The following is a 19,361-nucleotide window of genomic DNA, read 5'->3' as shown; positions in this document are numbered from 1 at the left end:
TGGTTCGTTCTGCCGAATAGATCTGCCGTTTGGTTCGTTCTGCTGCTAAAAAAACTAAGCAACTCCTGCCCTAAGGTTGGACAAGCGTCGCGTGCACCACTGTTCCCGGTAGGGGAGGAGTGAAAATTTTTTCTTCTGAAAAGGAATGTTGGTGCGAACACGGGTGCGTGGCTGACCGTGCGTGTGCACAGCCTCGTAGCATATTTAATTCCTGCTTCTCACACCTTCCACTTCTCGTGTTCTCGTCTCCTTGCATAGGTTAGTCAACCGGACGCGTTTTTGGTTAATATAACGAACCTTTGTTTCTTTTCCTTTGTCAGTATTGCTTTTGATATGTAATAAATGAACAATAAGCATAAACGTATGTTATGATTGCTAATAAATTACCCCTTTGAGTAACCGTGTCTCCATATGGAGAGGGAAGATATTTATGAATACTCCGAGTAGTGTCGACTAGATACACATCTACAAAGTGTGCGCTGAATTTAAGCGTAAGCGTCTGCTAACCAAAAGCAATATCATACGTCACTTTAGTAGACGAGAAGTTCGACGTGTTGCACTGCATCACAGCTGTTAAATGGTGCAATTCCTTGCATCAGAAGACCCCCTCAACTCAACCAGCGCATCTGCTCTTAGAAAAAAGTCGCAGTTTCGCTCGAAAGGCGAAGCATCAATTGCGATAGCAAATGAGCAGAGAGCTATGCGGAGTAAGGATAGTAGTTTTATTGGCTGTATAAACTTCGCTTACTATCGCTTACTACACATTCGCTTACTATCTGAATTAAGAAGCATGGGTCAATGCGCACAAGCAAACATGAGTAGATCGCACTCAATGACCACAGATTTCTGTCAAAACGCTGGCAGGAGCAAGCGCGGCGGCAGCAGCGAGCGAAGGTTCGTGCGGTCTATCGCTTCAACGAAAACTGAGCGACGAAAGCACATCGCATACAAAGGTAGGAGGCGTGTGCAGATCGCCTTCAAGATACGGTGCGCGTGACCGCCCGCAGCCGCGGAAATTACAAGTACGCAGTTGCTGGTACAGTAGATACCACACCCCCTCTCTCCCGCGTTGCGGAAATTCCGCTTTCCTCCTTTCGCGTGCGAGATTGAGTCGTCAGTTCACCTTACACCAGGTCGTGACGATACGCAGTTGGTGCCGCAGCACAACGTCGCCCCACCTCCCTCCCAGCCCCCCCCCCCCCCCCCCACGGCCTTTCGCGCGACGAAAGACGTCGCGTTTGCTCTCCGCCGCGCGTTCGCTCTCCGTGAAAACACGCGTCCCTCGCTGCGCTTTCACTCGCACATACAGCATACGGCACGCGGCGACAATTTTATTGCCCTTGGACTTCATACGAAACCTCCCGGCGTTGACGGCGACGCCGATGGCAGAAATCCGCTTTGAGTGTCCATATAATTGCTATCGCAATAAAATTTCAGCTCTTTTCGTGATATAACGTCTCATGCATGATATGCTTATTATTATTAACCAATACATTTCTGAAAGTATACGACAGGTCAAATATGAGTGAAATATCTATGCTACTGGTCCAAAATTTCTTTATTGCGACAGCAAGTATACGGCTACTCGAGACGTGCTTGCTCCGTGGCGAAGAAAATCATCCCGAACCACCCCAACCGCGCAGGCCCTCCACAAGGTGCAAGGTTTTGGTGAACAAAAATTGCATTTCTCACAGTGAAATCCGTCAGAAAAAAATAGTAAAGTACAACTTAACCACAACCTACAGACATGGTGGCGTCAGAATGTAATTTGAATGTAGGAGAAAACATAATTCTGTTACGAGGAAACTCAAGCACAAACCCCTTTTCAGCATTTCTACCAGACCTACAGCTGCACGCTCGGGTAGTTTTACTTGCGAAAGTGTTATCCAGATGGCACTCGCATCCTCGGCAGGTCAAATTGGGACTTCGCCTGCTTAATGCGTTTTGGACACGCTAATAGCAAACAAATAATAAAATAATAATAAAATGTGCTAGGGCCTTCACATTTTAATATAACACGACGTATATTGCCCCTGTAAATACGTCGTCCCAGCAATGCATTTATGTTTAACAGTAAAGCTGACTTTAAGGGGATTGGTGTAAGCTTGGTCTTTGTAAACTGGCTTTCCCACATTCTTAGCCGTAGTGGGAAAGCCAGCTTACAACGGGACCCGATAACGGGGCTCGAACGGGGCCCGATAACGCCATCGCATTCCACTCTTAAAGGCGAAGCTTAAGCGTCCTCCAATGTTTATATCATTTATGCCGCTATGGCGCTTCTACATTAGTCTTTTTTTCCTACGTTTCACCAAAAGGTCTAGTACGGAGTGCTCCTGCCAAGGGAAGCGGAGCCGCCCGGCACGTAGCCTCGTAGCGGTGGAAGGGGTCGTTAGGCAGATGCCGTTTTAGCGGCCGCAGACCGAAGACTTATGATACGTTGCTAACAGCAATTTTTTACAGCGAAAAGCTTTCTCGAGCTCTGTCGTCGCGTTTTCGGAGGGATCGACGCTCGGAGGTTGGTGGTGGCTGAACTTTCACCACCAATGCAAAGGCACTGAATCAAAGGATGCGTGCTATCGCGTAACCAAGTTTGGGGGGCGCTTGTGTCACCGAACACCAAACTTTATAGCTCTTTCAGATGCAGATGCTGTTGCGTGAACGCTGCGGTTAGAGGTAAAAAAAAAAGGTTACGTTAGAAGTCTTGGTTAGAACAGCCCTCGTTTCTTACCGCTAATCATCGCCCCGTCATATGCGTATGCAAAACGTCATATGCAAAACTAGGTGCCGTTTCGCTCCTGCAGACGACAGACTCCGGCTTTTTCGCCCAATAGGCCATTTGACACTTTCGCAGCAAAACAGGAAATCGAATTACTGGAGGGGGTGGGAGGAAGTGGCGCTCCTCTGCTGCTCTGTAGTTTCAGCTGGAGTTACTGTATATGGATTCCTGCGGGAGCCGTATACAGTAACTGCAGCCACACACTGCATTTCTTCTTCTCGCGACACTTGAGATACGGCGAGGAAAACTGCACTTGATCGTCTAACAGCTTTCGCTGTTGATAAAAAGACCCGCAAAGCCTGTTTTACAAATGGTGCGTTCTCATTCTGGACAGATATGGGCCCTGCTCGTGCTCTCTGTGGTGATGTCGACGGCATTTCTCTTCTTCCTGCGATGGAGCCCCGCCAGCAGAGGGCGTCGCGACACGCCGGACTTCTGGTTTCTCATTTCTACCCTGAGCCGCCAGAGTAAGTATCCCGCGCTGCTTGCACAGCTAGCTGACGCACTCGGCTCGATGCTGGACTATATATTCCGACAGAAACCATCCACGATGATCGTCGAACTTATGGGACAGCATTATCGCAGCACAAACTATATTCAACTTTCATTGCAGCCGATCGAGTAGAGCGGGACCGTGCGTTCGTTTCGACTCGTCGTTTTTGCTGCCAAATGTAAAATTCGCGTCTCGGGACACCTGCTGAAACTCGATGCCCGAGCCACGCATACACGTCGATGCCGTGACAGAACGACGGAGGCTGTGCTCTTACGCTCCACTGTCGCACGCATACGTCGCTCCTACTGAAGTGTGGGCCTGTGAGAGCGTATAGATACTCGCTTACTATGCTGCAGGTCCAGGTTTGATTCGGCCTAGGGGTGACAAAAGAGAAGCGATGTCAGTTTCTTGTAGGAAACTAAGCGGGCCGCGATGACGCTGGTAGCATCGAGAAGCACAACCACTCGGATAAAGGCAATCATCGAGACTCGTATACACCGCAGGCAAAGTAGACTTGGACTGCGGTGTAGTAGCACGCGGCGTTGAAGCATGCCTGGCAGGCCAAATTGGGCCAGGGTAGCCAAAGGAATGCGCTCGCATATATTACAAGTCCGATTCAAACGGGTCACGGAGCTTGGGGCGAAAACCAATCCAGAACCAATGGTCACCGACATCAGCGTGGCCGGTGATGAGAGCAGGTTTGAAACGTGACTCTCAAACGCGACTCCCAAAAACGAGAGAGCAACTAAAGTTTGGAGCTAAAAAAAAGAAATTGTTCAAACGAGACACAGTTTCATTTTGTTCAACGAAAGTAGAATTCCTAATCAGTGTTATGTCCATGTGACGAGGAAAGAAATCAAAACTCTTTTTCACTTTATTATTAACAATAAATCTTTTAAAGCGCCCGCTATAAAAGGGGGCGTTTACATCTTTGTCAATTTCAATACGGGCCGTGGCAATACAACTCAGGGGCTCTATAACTTAAAACTATTCCAATATGTTTTTATTCCAATCTCCTTACATCAAATTTACGTAACCGCCGATGCAAGCATCAAGTGGTGAACAGCAGCGTTGTCTGAACACTAATTAGGCGTGAATCAAATCTCCTCGTTTATAGGATGTCACTTTAGTTCACTTAAAAACGTATAACATTGCCTTCATTGAGCTGGTTTTCTTATCTAATTGGCTGACAAGCGGCGAGGAGCACGCTCAAGTGGAGGGGGTTTCGATGGGGCCGAGACAGTGCAGTGAAAATAGATAACCAGTTGAAGAGGGTGGTGCCGGCGTCTCCGATTGGTCCGCTTCCTCTTACTTAGCGTGCAATGGCTGGTGGAAAATCGCGGTAGCACGCAACGAAACATTAAGAATGCCGCGAAAACCAATCCTCAGCAAGGAAGAGTTGGCAGACAGATGTTGTGTACGTGTCGAAAGGGCTCGATAACGTTTCACTGCCACTCAGAAAGGTTTATTATACGCAAATTAATCCATGCTCACCGGCAGGTGCAAGTAGCGAGTGCCTGAGCGGTCGGCGGGCAGCCATCTTCTATTAATTTCGGGACGCGGCAGTCTCTGGGTATTCAGAAAAAAAAATTATTTTGTTCGGCATATTAAGGCATCTTACACGCGTACACGTCACTTTCACACATCGAGTTTTCGCGGTTTTGTGACATCGCGTGACGTACAAGCCAAGTGGGCGCAGCCCGAAAACTTTTGACCAATAGCAGAAGGCTAATGGCGAAAAGCGTCGAATCAGCAATAACAATTTTTCTTTTGTTCGGTTTAATCATGCTTCATCAGTCTGTACACGTCACATAAGATGGGGAGCCATCGTGGCTTTTGTGACGTCGCGGGACACACAGGCGAAGTTGGGGGTGGCCCGAAATTTTTTTGACCAATCCTGGGGAAATGTTACTAGAAGTGGAATAGAAAAGTTTGGAATAACTTTACGTTATAGCGCCCCAGCTCTTGAAGTGTGTGAAAAGGCGCACTCTTCTAGTTCACCTATAGGTGAACTTGTATACTATACGCCCCCCTCACAGGTGTGTTGTTTTGATTGTCAGTGCTTGTCTGAATTTTGGCGGCACGGTGTTGGCGAGGTTTGTTTCATCGTTATTCACCATGTTCAGTCAGAATTAGAAAGTTACGACTATCCTGCAATTGTTTACTTTAGCTGCCGTCGTGCGGCTGGGCTGGTTGTCGGGCATGACATCCGGGGATGCGACCAGCGCCATACAGCTTTCTTCGGCCTGCATAGAAACGACTTTCTGCGTATGGATGGGATTTCTACACCCGTATACGGCTGACGTTTAGCTGCATCGATTTCCGCTATAAAAGCTCGAAAGGCTTATCGAGTCGAATTGCGGGGCTTTTAAAGATGCAGCTCTAACGGCAAGCCGCCAAAACAAATGGCGCGCCTTCGACAACAAAAATGACGTCACTTCTGTTTTCAGCGGATGTGGCGTCACTTTTTTTTGTTCCGCCGGGAGTGTTCCCTCATCATACAGATAGCGCCAAGCCCCGTGACCCACCGATGAACCACCATGTTTCGAATGCATGGGCTTCTATGAAAGCTTCGCTACCAAATATAGGTATTTACCTTGCATATTAGTCCGACCACGCGACAGCCAGCTGCGTTCCCAAGTCTCATGATACACCTGAGAGAAAAAAGGAAAAGGCAATGTTGGCCTAAAGTGACGATTTCTTGTACTGCTGATTTAAAAGCCGCGCAATGTGGCGTCATCTTGAGATCCACTGTTATGTGGGACAGTCACTGTTCGTGCTTTTAGGACCACTGTAATGAAGCGCATATAACGCTTATTAATTGCAAGCGCCCACTTCGCCGCCTTGAAGCTAGTATTGCCAACTCTCAAGTGAACGAAGTGGGGATGGAGTAGGGGGCGGATTGAAGGGGATGGCTGGTGACGACCGACCCTCTAAATGCCAGGGGCTGCCTGTCTGTTCTTGCAACAAAGATGAAATTTTTTTTTAGTCTTACCGTGTTGCGATTTATAACAAGAATGGTGGAGTAAATTTGCCTGACTAACACGGCCCCCCCAATACAAATAGATCCACTGTGAACGCTTAGGGCCTACAACAGAACTAGAACCACGACAAACTGCATTTGTGCTGATGACCATACAACACAGCACAAGAAAGAAGAATGTACAAACCAGCTGTGTGGCATTATAAAAAGGCAATAAGGTCTACTTATTGTTATGCGGTTGAAAAAAAGAAAGCAAATGTCAGGACATTTGGCTGTCCCGACTGCATTATTCGGGGCGCGCGACCATTACTCAAATGTTGAGGCTGTCCCGCTGAATTCGAGACGGTTGGCAGCCCTAATTGAAGCTGGCTGTTAAAAAAAATAAAGTGATGTTTTACATGCGCATTCATGGCCGTCAGCGTTCTGGCTGACGCCCCAATCTAGAGGGCCTCGATGTTAGCACTGCGTTATCAAGGCACCCTACTGCAAAGTGGCTCTTTGCGCGGCTCAGCTCGAGGTCGTGGCTTCAATCCGAGCTGCGGCGGCCGCATTTTGATGGGGTGGTATGCAAGAACGCTCACGTGCGGTGCATTGGGTGCACTTTAAGGTAGCCCAGGCGGTCATAGTTAATCCGGAGCCCGGCGTTCCTCGTAATCGATGGTAATAACTTTTAATATTTTCTTTCCGCTACAGCGAAAACATGGCGCCACCTGTTGCTGCGAAGGTGAAAACGGGGTTCTTGCCATAGCAGTGACAGATGGCGCAACATTGCTGTTTCAGCGGAATGGAACATTTTTCGAGTGGTGTCGGCGCTTATTACACCCACGTTTGAATTATTGTGGCCGAAACAAGTGATGTCCCAAAATGTGGTAATTAACTAAACGCAGTATGCTGTTTCTGTGCGAATGTAGAGCTCGAACGAGCCAACAATTTAGCCTGAACAGTCACGTATTTCAGGAGCTTATCCAGTAGAGTAGAGTGCGCTAGTACCGTCGCGATTATACTGTGTATCGAGCCCAAATGATGGACGACGCGTTGTAAATAGCAGCCGAGTGTACGCGGCCCAACTTGAAAGGACAATTGGTGCCCATACTATAGCTGCTATGGGCATGTGGGCATTTGTCGAGTAAATATTTTTTATGCTATACATCCTTCGCAGCCTCGTCAGTCGGTCAGCTTGCCTAACTCGCGCTTCATGCGAAGTATGACACCTTCAAGTAGCAAAGGTTCGCATGCAACTAAACATATGCTGTCAACTGCCTCCCTGATAGAAAGTTAACTACCGTCTGCGGCTTCTCTTTTCGCCCCCAGTTCATATAGACAATGATATGAGAGTAATTTTGTTATGAGTGCTACGGCATGGTGCGAATGACGCTCAAACCCTGTTGATGAATGTTTTCCGTAAGAACCTTGCTTACTTTTGCTACAGCATCTTAGGAGATCGTCATTTTGTCACTGGTTTGTTGACATAGCTGCTAGTGGTCTGCGATCAACGCGAGCTAGCGCAGTCAGGGGGCAATGCAACAATTCTAAGAAACGGCGCACACTTTAGAAACAACTTTAGCTTTAATTGATTCGTGAAAGCTGACATTTGAGCGAATTGGTGCAGACGCCCGGCGGAAAAAGGGCGCAAGTCTACCAGGTGTGTGTCTACTCTATTTTGGTCCTTGTAAATTGGTGGCCTTTTTACGCTATGCATTACCCTTAATTAGTGTTCATTGAGCCGAACGTGATGAAGTGCTGGGATCGTGGGAATTGATCTTGACCGTCGCTGATAGTGTGCCTAATTAACTAAAATATAAGTTCTGTGGTTTTAAATGCTAAAATCGCAATATGATTATAAGGCACGCCGTAATGGGGGTCTGCGGAATAATTTCGACCAGGTGGAGTTCCTTAACGTATACCTAAAATAAATACACAAACGTATTTGCATTTGGCTTCAACAAAATTGCTTTCGCTGCGATCTGGATCGAACCTACAACCTCGAACTGAGTAGCGCCACGCCTGTGGCGATGGGCTACGGCCGCGGGCCGATCGTGTGCTACATGTGCTCTGTTTTCTTCGCACCTCCTTCTCACCCAAGACTAGGGTAGCAAACCGGACTGCACGTTAGCCTCCCTGCCGTTCTACGTTCGGTTATCTTTCTCTTTTTCGCCTAATGATTATGGAATTCCCACACCGGCACTAGTAGAGCTGCTGGTGCCCACACGCGATGACAATGCGCGGAAAAGCTAGTCAAGTGACATTCGCAGCAGTCAACCGCTCTTTAAGGTTGGGGAAATATTTAGCTTGCCAGAAAGTGTAAATGAACTTTTACACGTGCCTGAAGCGACTTTCCCTGATGGTGTAACGGTGAAGTTAAGGAACATGGGTGCCACGTGCTGCAGTGTCGGCATCCTGCAGCATTTCTAACCAGAACACAGCGTGGCGGAATGGCAATTAATTTACTTTAGACTCTGTGATTACGTGGAATGTAAATGACGGCATGGTATCTGCGTGAGTCCCATTTAAAAAATCGTCTGGTTGTTATAATGGCTGCAAGGAGAGCTATATTGGCGTGGAAGAGTGTGAAAGACGTAAGCAACGCAGGTTAGAACTCATCACAGAAGACAGGCCTGGGAGAACGTCAAAAGCTTTTGACATGGGGATGTAATGTGCTTTGAGGTGATTAATTATGAAGCGACCCATAGAAAGGCATAGATGTGGGTCCTGACATCTACTCTCTTCATGGCCTGCTGATTTTTGCATTTTTGTTGTCATGTCCCAAGGGTAAACAGTGCAGGCATTTTTAGCTCAACACGTGTAAAGCACAAGCTTTGACATTTTTACGGTATATTTTATTTCTTAGAGCCACCCCCCCCTCCCGCAAATACACTCACACACACGAAAGCACACACACTGACGAAATGTTGTGAAACTGCACCGTCCAGCAAAGTTAGCTAAGTGGAGGGTTTTCTGTGTTGCCATTCAGATCCGTGGGAAGAAGAGCACCCAAGTGCCGGATACCGCGTCTTCCTCGGTCCGTGGTGGCTGTTCGTGACGGTGCTGACCACTCTGTACAGCGGCCGCCTGGTGGCCATCATGAGCGTGGCCGTCCACGATACCTGGATCAGCGACCTCGACGCACTAGAGAAGGCGCTAGTCAGACGCGAAGTGCGTGTCTGCACCCACAGCAAGACCATCTTCATCGAATACATTAAGGTAGGCCGGAGCTACTTATGTACACCGCGTGGACTCGCCAGACGTGTCACTTGCCTAGTACTCACATGTAGCTTCACCATGAGGGTGTTCGAAAAAAGCGAAATGAAAAAAAAAATGCAGCAGATCCAACGTGCCCTGTTGGAATCCATATACAGCGAAGCTTACGAGACAGTGTTCACGCGCACCTTTTCATCTGGCTCGAGGATGCCCCGAACGAGATTCTCTGCAATGCAATGCACTTTTCAATGCAACCAGTGTTAAAACGCTTAAAAGTGGCAAGCTGGCTTTCTGCGCCGATTGTTTGTGGTACCCTACCTTCCGTTGGATGCGCAGGTACGACCGTCCACGCGGTTGCCAGGCGGCGCAACGCATGCGCAACGTGAGGCTATTTCTTTCGGAGCCCTCTCTCCCGTGTCATCGCGACTCTCCGCGTCGCGGCCGCCTCGCCCTCTTCACCAGCGGCCAACGAGCGGCATGCGCAGGCCAGCTTCCCCTCTTTACCTTCCACTGCTGAGGGCAAAGTAGTTTTAGCTATCGCTCCTGATGGCGCCGCCGTCCGACAGCCGACCGCCGAGTTTTCAAATATTTGTAGGTAGAGGAGGAATAAACTTTTATTATAGAACCAGCACTTTACGATGGCCGGGCCTAAACCTCCCATAAGGGGACGTCCAGGGCTTGCCTCACCGCCACCTCACGGGCGTGCTGGGTCACCCAGGTTTGGTCGTCGAGGGCGGAGCTCTGCAGAGCCTCACGCAACCTCGACGAGAGGGTTGTGGTGTTAATGTGTGTGTACTGTTTCTGGGCACTACCACAGCATATGCGGAAGCGTAGCCGGGTGAATGCCACAGCACCGGCAGATGGGGGTAGTGTAAACGTCTGGGAATATAAAGTGGAGGCGGGCGGGTGAAGGGTACGCGTTTGTTTGTAGCAGACGCAGGGTGGTAGCCTGCGCCCGGCTGAACTTGGGGTGAGGTGGGGGGAAGGTTCGGCGACTGAGGTAAAAGGCCTTAACGAGATCGTTAGAAGTGGTCAGATTGTCCGTGGTGTCCAACTCGTCTCCAGTGACTCCGGCGCGGTTGACTAGGCCTCGCGCAATGGAGTGGGTGACCTCGTTGAGGTTAAGGAGGTGTGGGTGGACAGGGCCCGCATGGGCCGAGATCCATGTCAGGGAGGTCATGCTGTCTTTAGAGTGTGGTGCCTGGCAGAGGATGCGAAGAGCTTGAGGAGAAATACGGCCTTTGTTAAAGTTAGTGACGGCTGAGCGAGAGTCACACACGAAGGTGTGACAGGAGGGATCTAGAGCGTCCAGGGCGATGGCCACTTCTTCAGCCGTCTCGGCAGTGGGGGTAGTGACGCTGGAGGCGTGGTGTAGGACTCCATCGCGTGTGGCGACGGCCACAAATCGTGTGCCATGGGAATATTGGGCTGCATCAACAAATGTGACGCCAAGTACGTGAGCAAGGGCTTTTATGATAGCTCCGGTCCGAGCTTGGCGCCGGGCCCTGTTATATACAGGGTTCAGGTTTCTAGGGATAGGGTCTGTGCGGATCCAGCTACGTATGTCAGTCGGGATCGATTGTTTTGGGCCCTGTTGCTGATGGTAAGTGAAGCCAAGCGTAGATAGAATAAAGCGTCCCGTTCCAGTAAGGTTGAGCCGTTCAAGCTGAGAGCGTTGTTGGGCTTCAATGAGTTCGGCAAGGGTGTTGTGAACTCGCAGTTGGTTGAAGAGTTCAGTGCTGGTGTAATGCGGGATGCCAAGTGCTTGCTTGTAGACCCGTCGTACGAGGGTGTCGAGCATGTTTTGCTCAGCCATGTACCAGTTGAGGTACGCAGCAACGTAAGTAATGTGACATATTACAAAAGACTGCACGAGGTGGAGAAGGCTTTCTTCTTTGAGTTCCCCTCGTCGGTTGGAGATACGTTTAAGAAGGCGTAGGATGTTTTGAGATTGGGCACAGATATTGTATAGAGCCGAGGCGTTGGAGCCGTTGGTAGAGACCGAGGACCCGGATACTAGGGACGTGTGGGATAGGACTGCCATCTTCAAGGCGTAGGGTGACGGCGTCACAGGGTCGGTGATCAGACTGGTGTTTGGGAGGGCGTCCCTGCTGAATGGGCTTGTAGAGAAGAAGCTCCAATTTAGCCGGCGAACAGCGCAGTCCGGTTCCTTGGAGATAGGCTTCAACCGTGTCAATCGCCATTCGGAGGGCTGACTCCACTTGACCATCACTTCCTCGGAACGCCCAGATGGTGATGTCGTCGGCGTAGATGGTATATGGCGTAGATGGCATATTTGCCCAAGAAAAACATTTATTCACAGTGGAGGAAAAGAACTAGGAAGCTTACCAGCAAGTATGCGACCGGTATGGTGAGCAACATGGCAACATAGAATGCCAAACGGAAAGTCAGAGCTGAGCTATTCTCATTGGTGGCGGCAATGAAAAAGAAACCTGCTGTGAGTAACTACTTAAGGGGAAAAAAGGAAATCAGGAAAGAAACAATCTATGATAACTCAAAGGGAAGCGCTTTACTTTTCGAAACGAGATACACCAAGAAAGAAGAAGCGTGTGCTGGCTGCAGTAAAACTAGGGACACGATGGTGCATGTTTTATTAGAATTTCAAGATATCTGCCCAGTGGCCGATTTAGGGACCTCTTGGTCTCCTTGAAGCCCTTGGGTTCAACGAAAGCAGGTGGAAAGTAAACGTCTGCAATACAGGTTAGTAAGAGGTGAATGGAAGATTGGTGGTAGAAAAACAGGGAAGCGACAAACAACGGAGGCGTACAATAACAAAGTGCCCAGTAAGCGTTCAGAAAGTTTGGGGATGGGAATTCTTCGTGTTTCTTTAATTTCTTTGAAATTTTTTGAAGGTAGGTAGGACATTAGGCCATATAATAACCAGACCTTGGTGGCGCTACCCACCACCCCGTTCGAATGGGGACGCTCCTAGCATCCCTCCGTCCATCCATCGATAAAACCCCTCAATGTTCAAACGTACAACCAATACTTTCCTCCTCCTCCATTCCACTCTCCCGCTCAGTGCGGCTTCGACGGTGGCGCTGCAGATTTCGGACCTGCCGTAGCAGACGACGGCAAACGCGCTGCCGGAGGAATTCCGCAGAAAACTTCGTTCGAGCCCTACGAGGCAGTTTTTGAGGCGATATTTGGCTTCGTTAGTCAGTAAGTGACCTTAATATTGCCGTGTTGGAATTGCGCAAGAAAATTAAGAAAGGGACCATTATTTAAGGCACAAAACGTCCGCACGTTGAGAGTTCGTGTTGCTGGAGCACAAGAAGGCGTAGGATGTTTTGAGATTGGGCACAGATCTTGTTGAGAGCCGAGGCGTTGGAGCCGTTGGTAGAGATGGTGAGACCGAGGACCCGGATACTAGGGACGTGCACGTGCACGGTGTCTGCACAAACACGCGCAAAGTTTCAAGTTCAATCGAGTTTCAAGTTTTGACAGCGTGAAAGTATCTCAGCGGCTATTTCGTAGCTTCATTTACGTACCTGCAGAATACTTTTGTTGTGCCGGCTCGTGAAAATTCCAGCTGTCTTGGGTTAGCAACGCCTAGCAACTGGGCCTCTTCTGCTCTGAGCTTTTTGCAGCTGTGTGAAGCTGATGAACGGGTTCTGAAGGCCATGAGCAACGTTTTAACACGGTGACAGTATTGATAATGTGAACAACGTACCGGTAGTTTTCGCAGTACATGAAATCGTCTTTTATTTATTACAGTGCAAGCGGTTGGAATTTGATAGCAAGAACGAACTTGATGGCCTAACTGGACAGATGTTCCGAAAATAATTCGCTTCGTATTCTGAAAGTGGGCTAAAATTGGCGTTACTAAAATCGCTTTTTTTTTCTCTCAGGTGGCGACCAGTGGCGCTTTCTATCAGGTTCGTGTGAACCAATTGGAAGGAGAAGGTGGCAAAACGGTGCTCGTTTCCAATCGCAAAACGGGACTCGCCAGGGCGCTGCACCAAAAATATGTTTACGTGGATTCAAGGCAAGGCACATAAGTTTGTTCCTGCACAGATTTTAGGCTGCCCATCATAAAGGACGAAAAGTTGAAATAAAATAAAATGCTGTATTCTAGAAGTCGGACGTTAAACTGAGAACTGGATAATGTGTTCGTTATAAAATTAAAGCGCAAATTACTGCCCCGCATTTGTTCTCTTTCTGTATGAAAACTTAGGCAATGCCCAAATGAATGGACTATGAATGTTCAACGCATCACTCACTAAGCTGCTTTTGTTTTATTTTAAAAGATTGCTTCTGCTTACGTGTCAACGTGTTGAAATTAACCTGCTTCTCTACGTCATACCATAAAAATGGCACTGCCATTCATTACATGCAAGATAAGCGTAATACTTCTTTTGGTTATTAGCTGTGAAAGATGCGAAGTTGGACCACTGAAAGGCCCGCTATCCCAAAATGTTAGTAAAAAACACATAACAGAAAATCAAGATAAACACACTGCAAAATACTGTGCAAGCCAATCCATTACAATATAACAAAAGGCTAGCCGAACAAATCTATCTATATCGGAGAAAAAGATATAAAAAATGAATGGTCACACTGCAAGAATAGCACACACATGTACAGGTTGTGGAGAAATACAGCACATAAAAAGCACAGCTTAATTATTGTTCATATACTGTTCCTGAATTCACTGCCGCAGAAAACAAAACGTAGCGAAGCTTTGATAGCTAATTTGTGTTGATAGAATCATGAGGAGGCTCAGTGAGCTGTTTGCAAAGCGAAAGGGGGCCCATCTAAAGTGCTGAGATGATTGCAAAGGACCGCTCACGAGGTCATGCTGTGGGACACTCAGTGAGATGGCCGCACAAGTTTAAACTTCCATGGTGCTACAGTGCGTGCATTCAGATGACCTCCTTTTCCTTACATGAGGTAAGCACCAATGTATGTAGGCCACCTCCAAGCTTAAGTAGTGTAAGAACGTGTCTCCTACCTGCAGTAATCAATGAATACTTATAAAAAGTATTAAAGGACTCTGCTCAAACACTGAAAACCGGTCTTTGAAACCTTGATTGTGAGTGTTCTATTATTGCACACCAAGAGTGTGTTAGAGAATGGTTGCTCTTCGAGAAATAGTAAATGTATCGCACAAAATTTCCACTGGACGATGATAGACGACGTTTAGAAGTGTCACAGATGAATATCTCGCCACACTATGTTCACTCCGTTGTTAAGTGGCGCCGCCGCTGACTGTCAAGTGCTACGACTGAGGGGGATGGGTTCTGTGATGCACTTTCTGTTTTGTACACCTTCTGAAGCGTACTTGTACTCATACACTTCAATAAACTTCACTTCTAAGGCAACAAAGATCTTCAGGTTCGAAGAAATGCAAAGCAAAGCGACAATGTTATAAAATAAACACGACTTCGCCCGCTCCTCAAACCTCGGCGCTTGGCATAATGCCGTGTCGCAATCATCAAAGGAGATTCTTCGAATCCGCTGTAGGGAGTGCAACTAAAAGGTTCGTCGTAAACTTCTGACCTACATCCATCTCATCGTGAACTTCCGCTGATCCCATTAAGTTTGCATGATACTGCTATTTAAACAACATACGACCTTGTAAAGAGGCCCTGGAATCGTGTTAATATTTCATGTTTGTAGTGCGCAGACATGACAACGCGTAACTAGCAAGCCATACTCGCACAGCCTCGGAGGGGGAAAGTTGCGTCAGTATATAATGAGGATTTGTAGTATGTGCATGCTAGAAAGAAAATTCCGACGAATCCATTGTCACGTAGTAGTGACACTGAAGTGAGCAGTCGTAAAACTGTGTATGACGAAACTGATTCTTTATTGGGCGAACCTGTGCCCACCAAGAGCAAGCTACACTGAAAGCACAACGAAAGCGGCGAACACAGTCGGCGGTCGTCGAAAATCTGATCAGCGGCGCGACGCGCCGGCTTTTATACCCGAGTCATCGAAGGTTCCAGATTAATCCCTGATGCCCGCGTGTCTTCCAGAAAGTTCTAGACAATTCGTGTCGGTCACACAATCAGATAACATAAGCGTCGGTGAAAACAGCAACGAAAAGAAGCATCGATAACGTTCTAGAAACTTCCGATACAGGCGCGTCCTGCGCCGAGCGATAACGTTTAACATTTGTTAGCCGGTGGAAAGCGGCCACCGGTGAAAGATAAACATGTATACGTGTCACTATCGTCCTCGTCAACACCCAGCAAGTTTTCACTGTGCCATGTCAAATGAAGTGCTCTGACTAGCGACTCTGCGACTTCGTGCTAAGCGAGGGAGAGAAAGCAAGAATACGAAAGAGACAGAGGCCAACCAGACGATAGTCCTCTTAGCTACTCTACATTGGGAGTAAGGAAAAGAGGGAATAGAAAGAGGAGGAAGAGAGTGACCGCTGAGTGCCCGTGGGAGGATGCACAAGAGCACTAAGACGGTCTGTCAAACCAGTCCACTTCAAATACTGTACTAGTGCATGAATCGCTTTTTGTGCCAGTGAAGGACGTGGCTGGCCACAGTGCAAGTATATTTTACTCAGAGAGTGCTTTCGAGTCCAGTCGGTTAAAATTTGTCCCGAGAGAGAGCTGTTCGACGTCGTAGCGAGGACAGATACGGGTGCTCGATGGTTTTCTCGAACCTACAGCAGTCGCACGTCGAGCTTTAAGCGTGCTAAAAGGTCACCGATACTACGGAGAATCTCATAACAACGTGAGACAAGAAGGTTGCACTGACCGGCGCCTGCTGGGTGTACGCAAAGAACTGGTAATATGTTTCGTACAATTTTCGTGAAACCTGTGAGAACACTTGTGTTTAGAAGCCTTCTGAGATCACAGAAATTTGCACTAGACACGCGAAAGTCCCCAAGGAATCCATAGAGTCCCTTCGATGGGCGGCTGTCATCTGTCAGTGATTCGCGCTTTTCAGGGGAATGTTTCTGCATGTACTACCACGTTCGATAACGGAAATTTGTCCACTTTTGATGATGTAATGTTGTTCGTGTCTTTGCGTCGTCAGATTGTCCCTGCTGACCGGTCTAGGGCTTGTGGGAGAGCAGGATGCGCATAACCTGCGCGTAGTGAGAGACCATTTGGGCGTCGAGTACTGCGGATTCGTCTTCCAGAAGGGATGCCCCCTTCGACGGACCTTCACCCACAGGTATGCTATATGACCAGGAACTACTGGCATACGGGAACCTGCATACGTAATTATTGACACAGGTAAAAAAAAAAGATCACCGCCCAAGCACTCCGTACAGATGGTTACCCAGCGAAGCTGATACGTGCGGCCCCGGTGTTTATTACTTGGCTAATCCCGATGTTTCATTACAGTCTTTCTCAATTATTGGTTACGTCTATGTGCTTCGTAATGAGGTTACACACACGTTCGGCTGCGACGGAGAGAACGACGTCACTGACGGTTTATGCCCGCAGTCCGCCGTTGTAGCATTGCCGCTTGCGATTTTTCAAATTAAATTGCTTAAAAATTAAATCTATCCGTCACGTAAGCCAGTGAATGGCTAATACCCCCTTAAGCAATGGCCCATACCACCGTAAACGCTGCCTCCCCAGTACGACGACAGAAGAGAAGTGAAATTCTAGACTGGAATGATGAGCGGCAACGGTGCCAGCTGTGGAAGAGGACGATGACGAAAATTTGATTTGCTGTTTATATACAAAACAATTATTTTATTTATGTCTCTGCCCTGTAAATCGCTTTCCAAATGATCGTACACGTTACTCCGATTTACTTTTTAGTCTAGCTTTTTTTCCTTCTCCCCCTTCCCTTTAACCTTTAACCGCCGGCTTCTTGGCCGATCCCCAGTATAGTGGGTAAGTGCCACGGATGAGGATCAAGCAAGCAGGCAAGCAATGAGAGTTGATAAGGGGCGGATCATGTTCGATAAGGCTGATAACGACCGATGAGGGTTGATAATGGTTTATTGTGGTCGAATCATATTTCATAACATTGACAATGACACCGGGATACGTGGAGATGAGCAAGTGGCACAGTGCTTACGGTTGCGCCGAGGGGCGCCAACGAGCCAGCTGTGGAAGAAGACGACGACGCTCGAGCCCTTGCTGATGATGATAGTGTTCGGCGTACAGGCGACAGACGGACGAATCGGCTAGCCGCATGCAGCTTCGCTGTAAAAAAAAATATCACGCAGAAACTGCTCTGGGAGTTGTCGAAGTATGCGTAAGCACTGTGCCACTTGCTCAACTCCACGTATCCCGGTGTCATTGTCAATGTTATGAGATATGATTCGACCACAATAAACCCTTATCAACCCTAATCGGTCGTTATCAGCCTTATCGAACATGATCCGCCCCTTAACAACTCTTATCGGTCCTTATCAACCTGAATGTCAAGCGAAGATGTTGCAAAACCACCACTACATTTGCTGAGGGGGGTTCGCAATGCTTTACCTGATGGTTGGGATGCTTGTTTTAAGCTTGTTATTTATTGAAACGTATGCTGTTCTGTGTGATGTATGGGTGATTTCAATGAATTTATGCACTGTTCGCTTCATTTTGCTGAGCGATTGTAGCCCCTGCAGCCTTACGTGTGTATGAGCCATTGTATTTTTTGCTTGCTTACGGGGGTATGAGCTATTGTCTTACGTGACGTACGGACATGATTCTCTTTGGGTAGGCAGAGAAATGCCTACGCATTTAAAATGTAACTGGGCAGGCCATTTAATGCGTGGGATAGATAACCAGTGGAGCATTAAAATGACAGAACGGGTGCCAAGCGCTGTCGAGGATGCAGAAAATTAGGTGGGGTGATGAAATTCGGAAATTTGCAGCTACAAGTTGGAATCAGATAGTGAATGACAGGGATAATTGGAGATTGGTGGGAAGGCCTTCGTCCTGCTGTGGACATAAGAATGGGATGCTGCAGATAATGATGATGACATTATTGCACGCAGGAGCCTCGCACTGTTCGAGACGGGTCACACGCGTCGCTGGATGGATGACGCGCTCCGGTTCACGCTGCCCCCGTACCTGGACCCGGGCACCATCGCCGTCTACGACGCGGACGTGTGGAAGACAGCGAGTGACCAGGGGGCGCTCAACATTATCGACTTCGTCGGGCCCGCCTGGCTGCTGGCGGTCGGCTACGCGCTGGGGCTAGCCGCGTTGCTCTTAGAGCTCGCGTCGGTCCGGGCATGGCGGAGCCGGTTGCGAGGGCCTCGGTGGCTGCGTGTCCGGCACGCCCGCTACGGTGGTGCGATGCAACGTCGCCATAGCAAGCTCGTGGCTTCCCGTCTGGGGACACCAAGGGCGCCAGCCAAGTCAGCGTATTCAGAGGGAGACGTAGGCTGATAGCAGGCAATGAATATTGTATACGCTAGACATTTTATCAGCCTTATGACTGCATAAAGGGTGATTCCTTTGTCCCGTGACTAACAGCTTTGCCCTCGAGGAAGCACCACTGACCATACCTGCCAACTCTCCCAAATTTTTCTTCAAATTAACCAATTTGATTTCGTGTTACAATTGTACGAATTGCGTCAAGTTTTAACTAAAATAGTTTGAATTCAAGAAAGTGTTTTAAATGTGTCGAAGGGTGAGGTGGTGCCAGATAGCACGCACACACAAAAAAAGCAAAGGTGTACACAAGAAACAAAATACGACATATACCATCCTCGATGATTATCTAAGTCAATGCAAAGCATTTCTGCCCTGCACGTGACGCAAACCTGAAAGAACTCACGTCCTATTGGGGAACGCTCGCTCAAGGACCGCCTCACGCTCGCTCGCGACACCCTGACGGCGCACGATCGGCGTGTCCTAGACGCCGCATCACAATCGCCTTCGACGAAGTGCTTTTGAAAGTAGGCCTTTGCGTCCCGTAAGCGGGTATGGGTGGCAGTTCTCCAATCGTCACCTCTTGGTCGCGGC

The 19,361-nt window shown here is 48.3% G+C and overlaps 1 protein-coding gene across 1 annotated transcript in view; it reads left to right on the top strand.

Annotated features, from left to right (window-relative positions):
• The window catches only part of LOC125947214 (probable glutamate receptor), a 42,803-nt gene extending 24,021 nt beyond the window's left edge, over positions 1-18,782 (top strand). Inside the window, exons 6-10 of the mRNA XM_049671619.1 lie at positions 3,111-3,243; positions 9,224-9,453; positions 13,323-13,459; positions 16,471-16,611; positions 18,386-18,782. Of these exons, the coding sequence (XP_049527576.1) occupies positions 3,111-3,243; positions 9,224-9,453; positions 13,323-13,459; positions 16,471-16,611; positions 18,386-18,782 (1,038 nt within the window). The remainder of the gene's footprint in view (positions 1-3,110; positions 3,244-9,223; positions 9,454-13,322; positions 13,460-16,470; positions 16,612-18,385) is intronic.
• The last annotated feature ends 579 nt before the right edge of the window (positions 18,783-19,361 follow it).

This window comes from Dermacentor silvarum, chromosome 7 (assembly GCF_013339745.2).
Source record: "Dermacentor silvarum isolate Dsil-2018 chromosome 7, BIME_Dsil_1.4, whole genome shotgun sequence".
In the NCBI taxonomy this organism is placed as follows: Eukaryota; Metazoa; Arthropoda; class Arachnida; order Ixodida; family Ixodidae; genus Dermacentor; species Dermacentor silvarum.
This window is presented reverse-complemented; position numbering and strand designations above follow the sequence as displayed.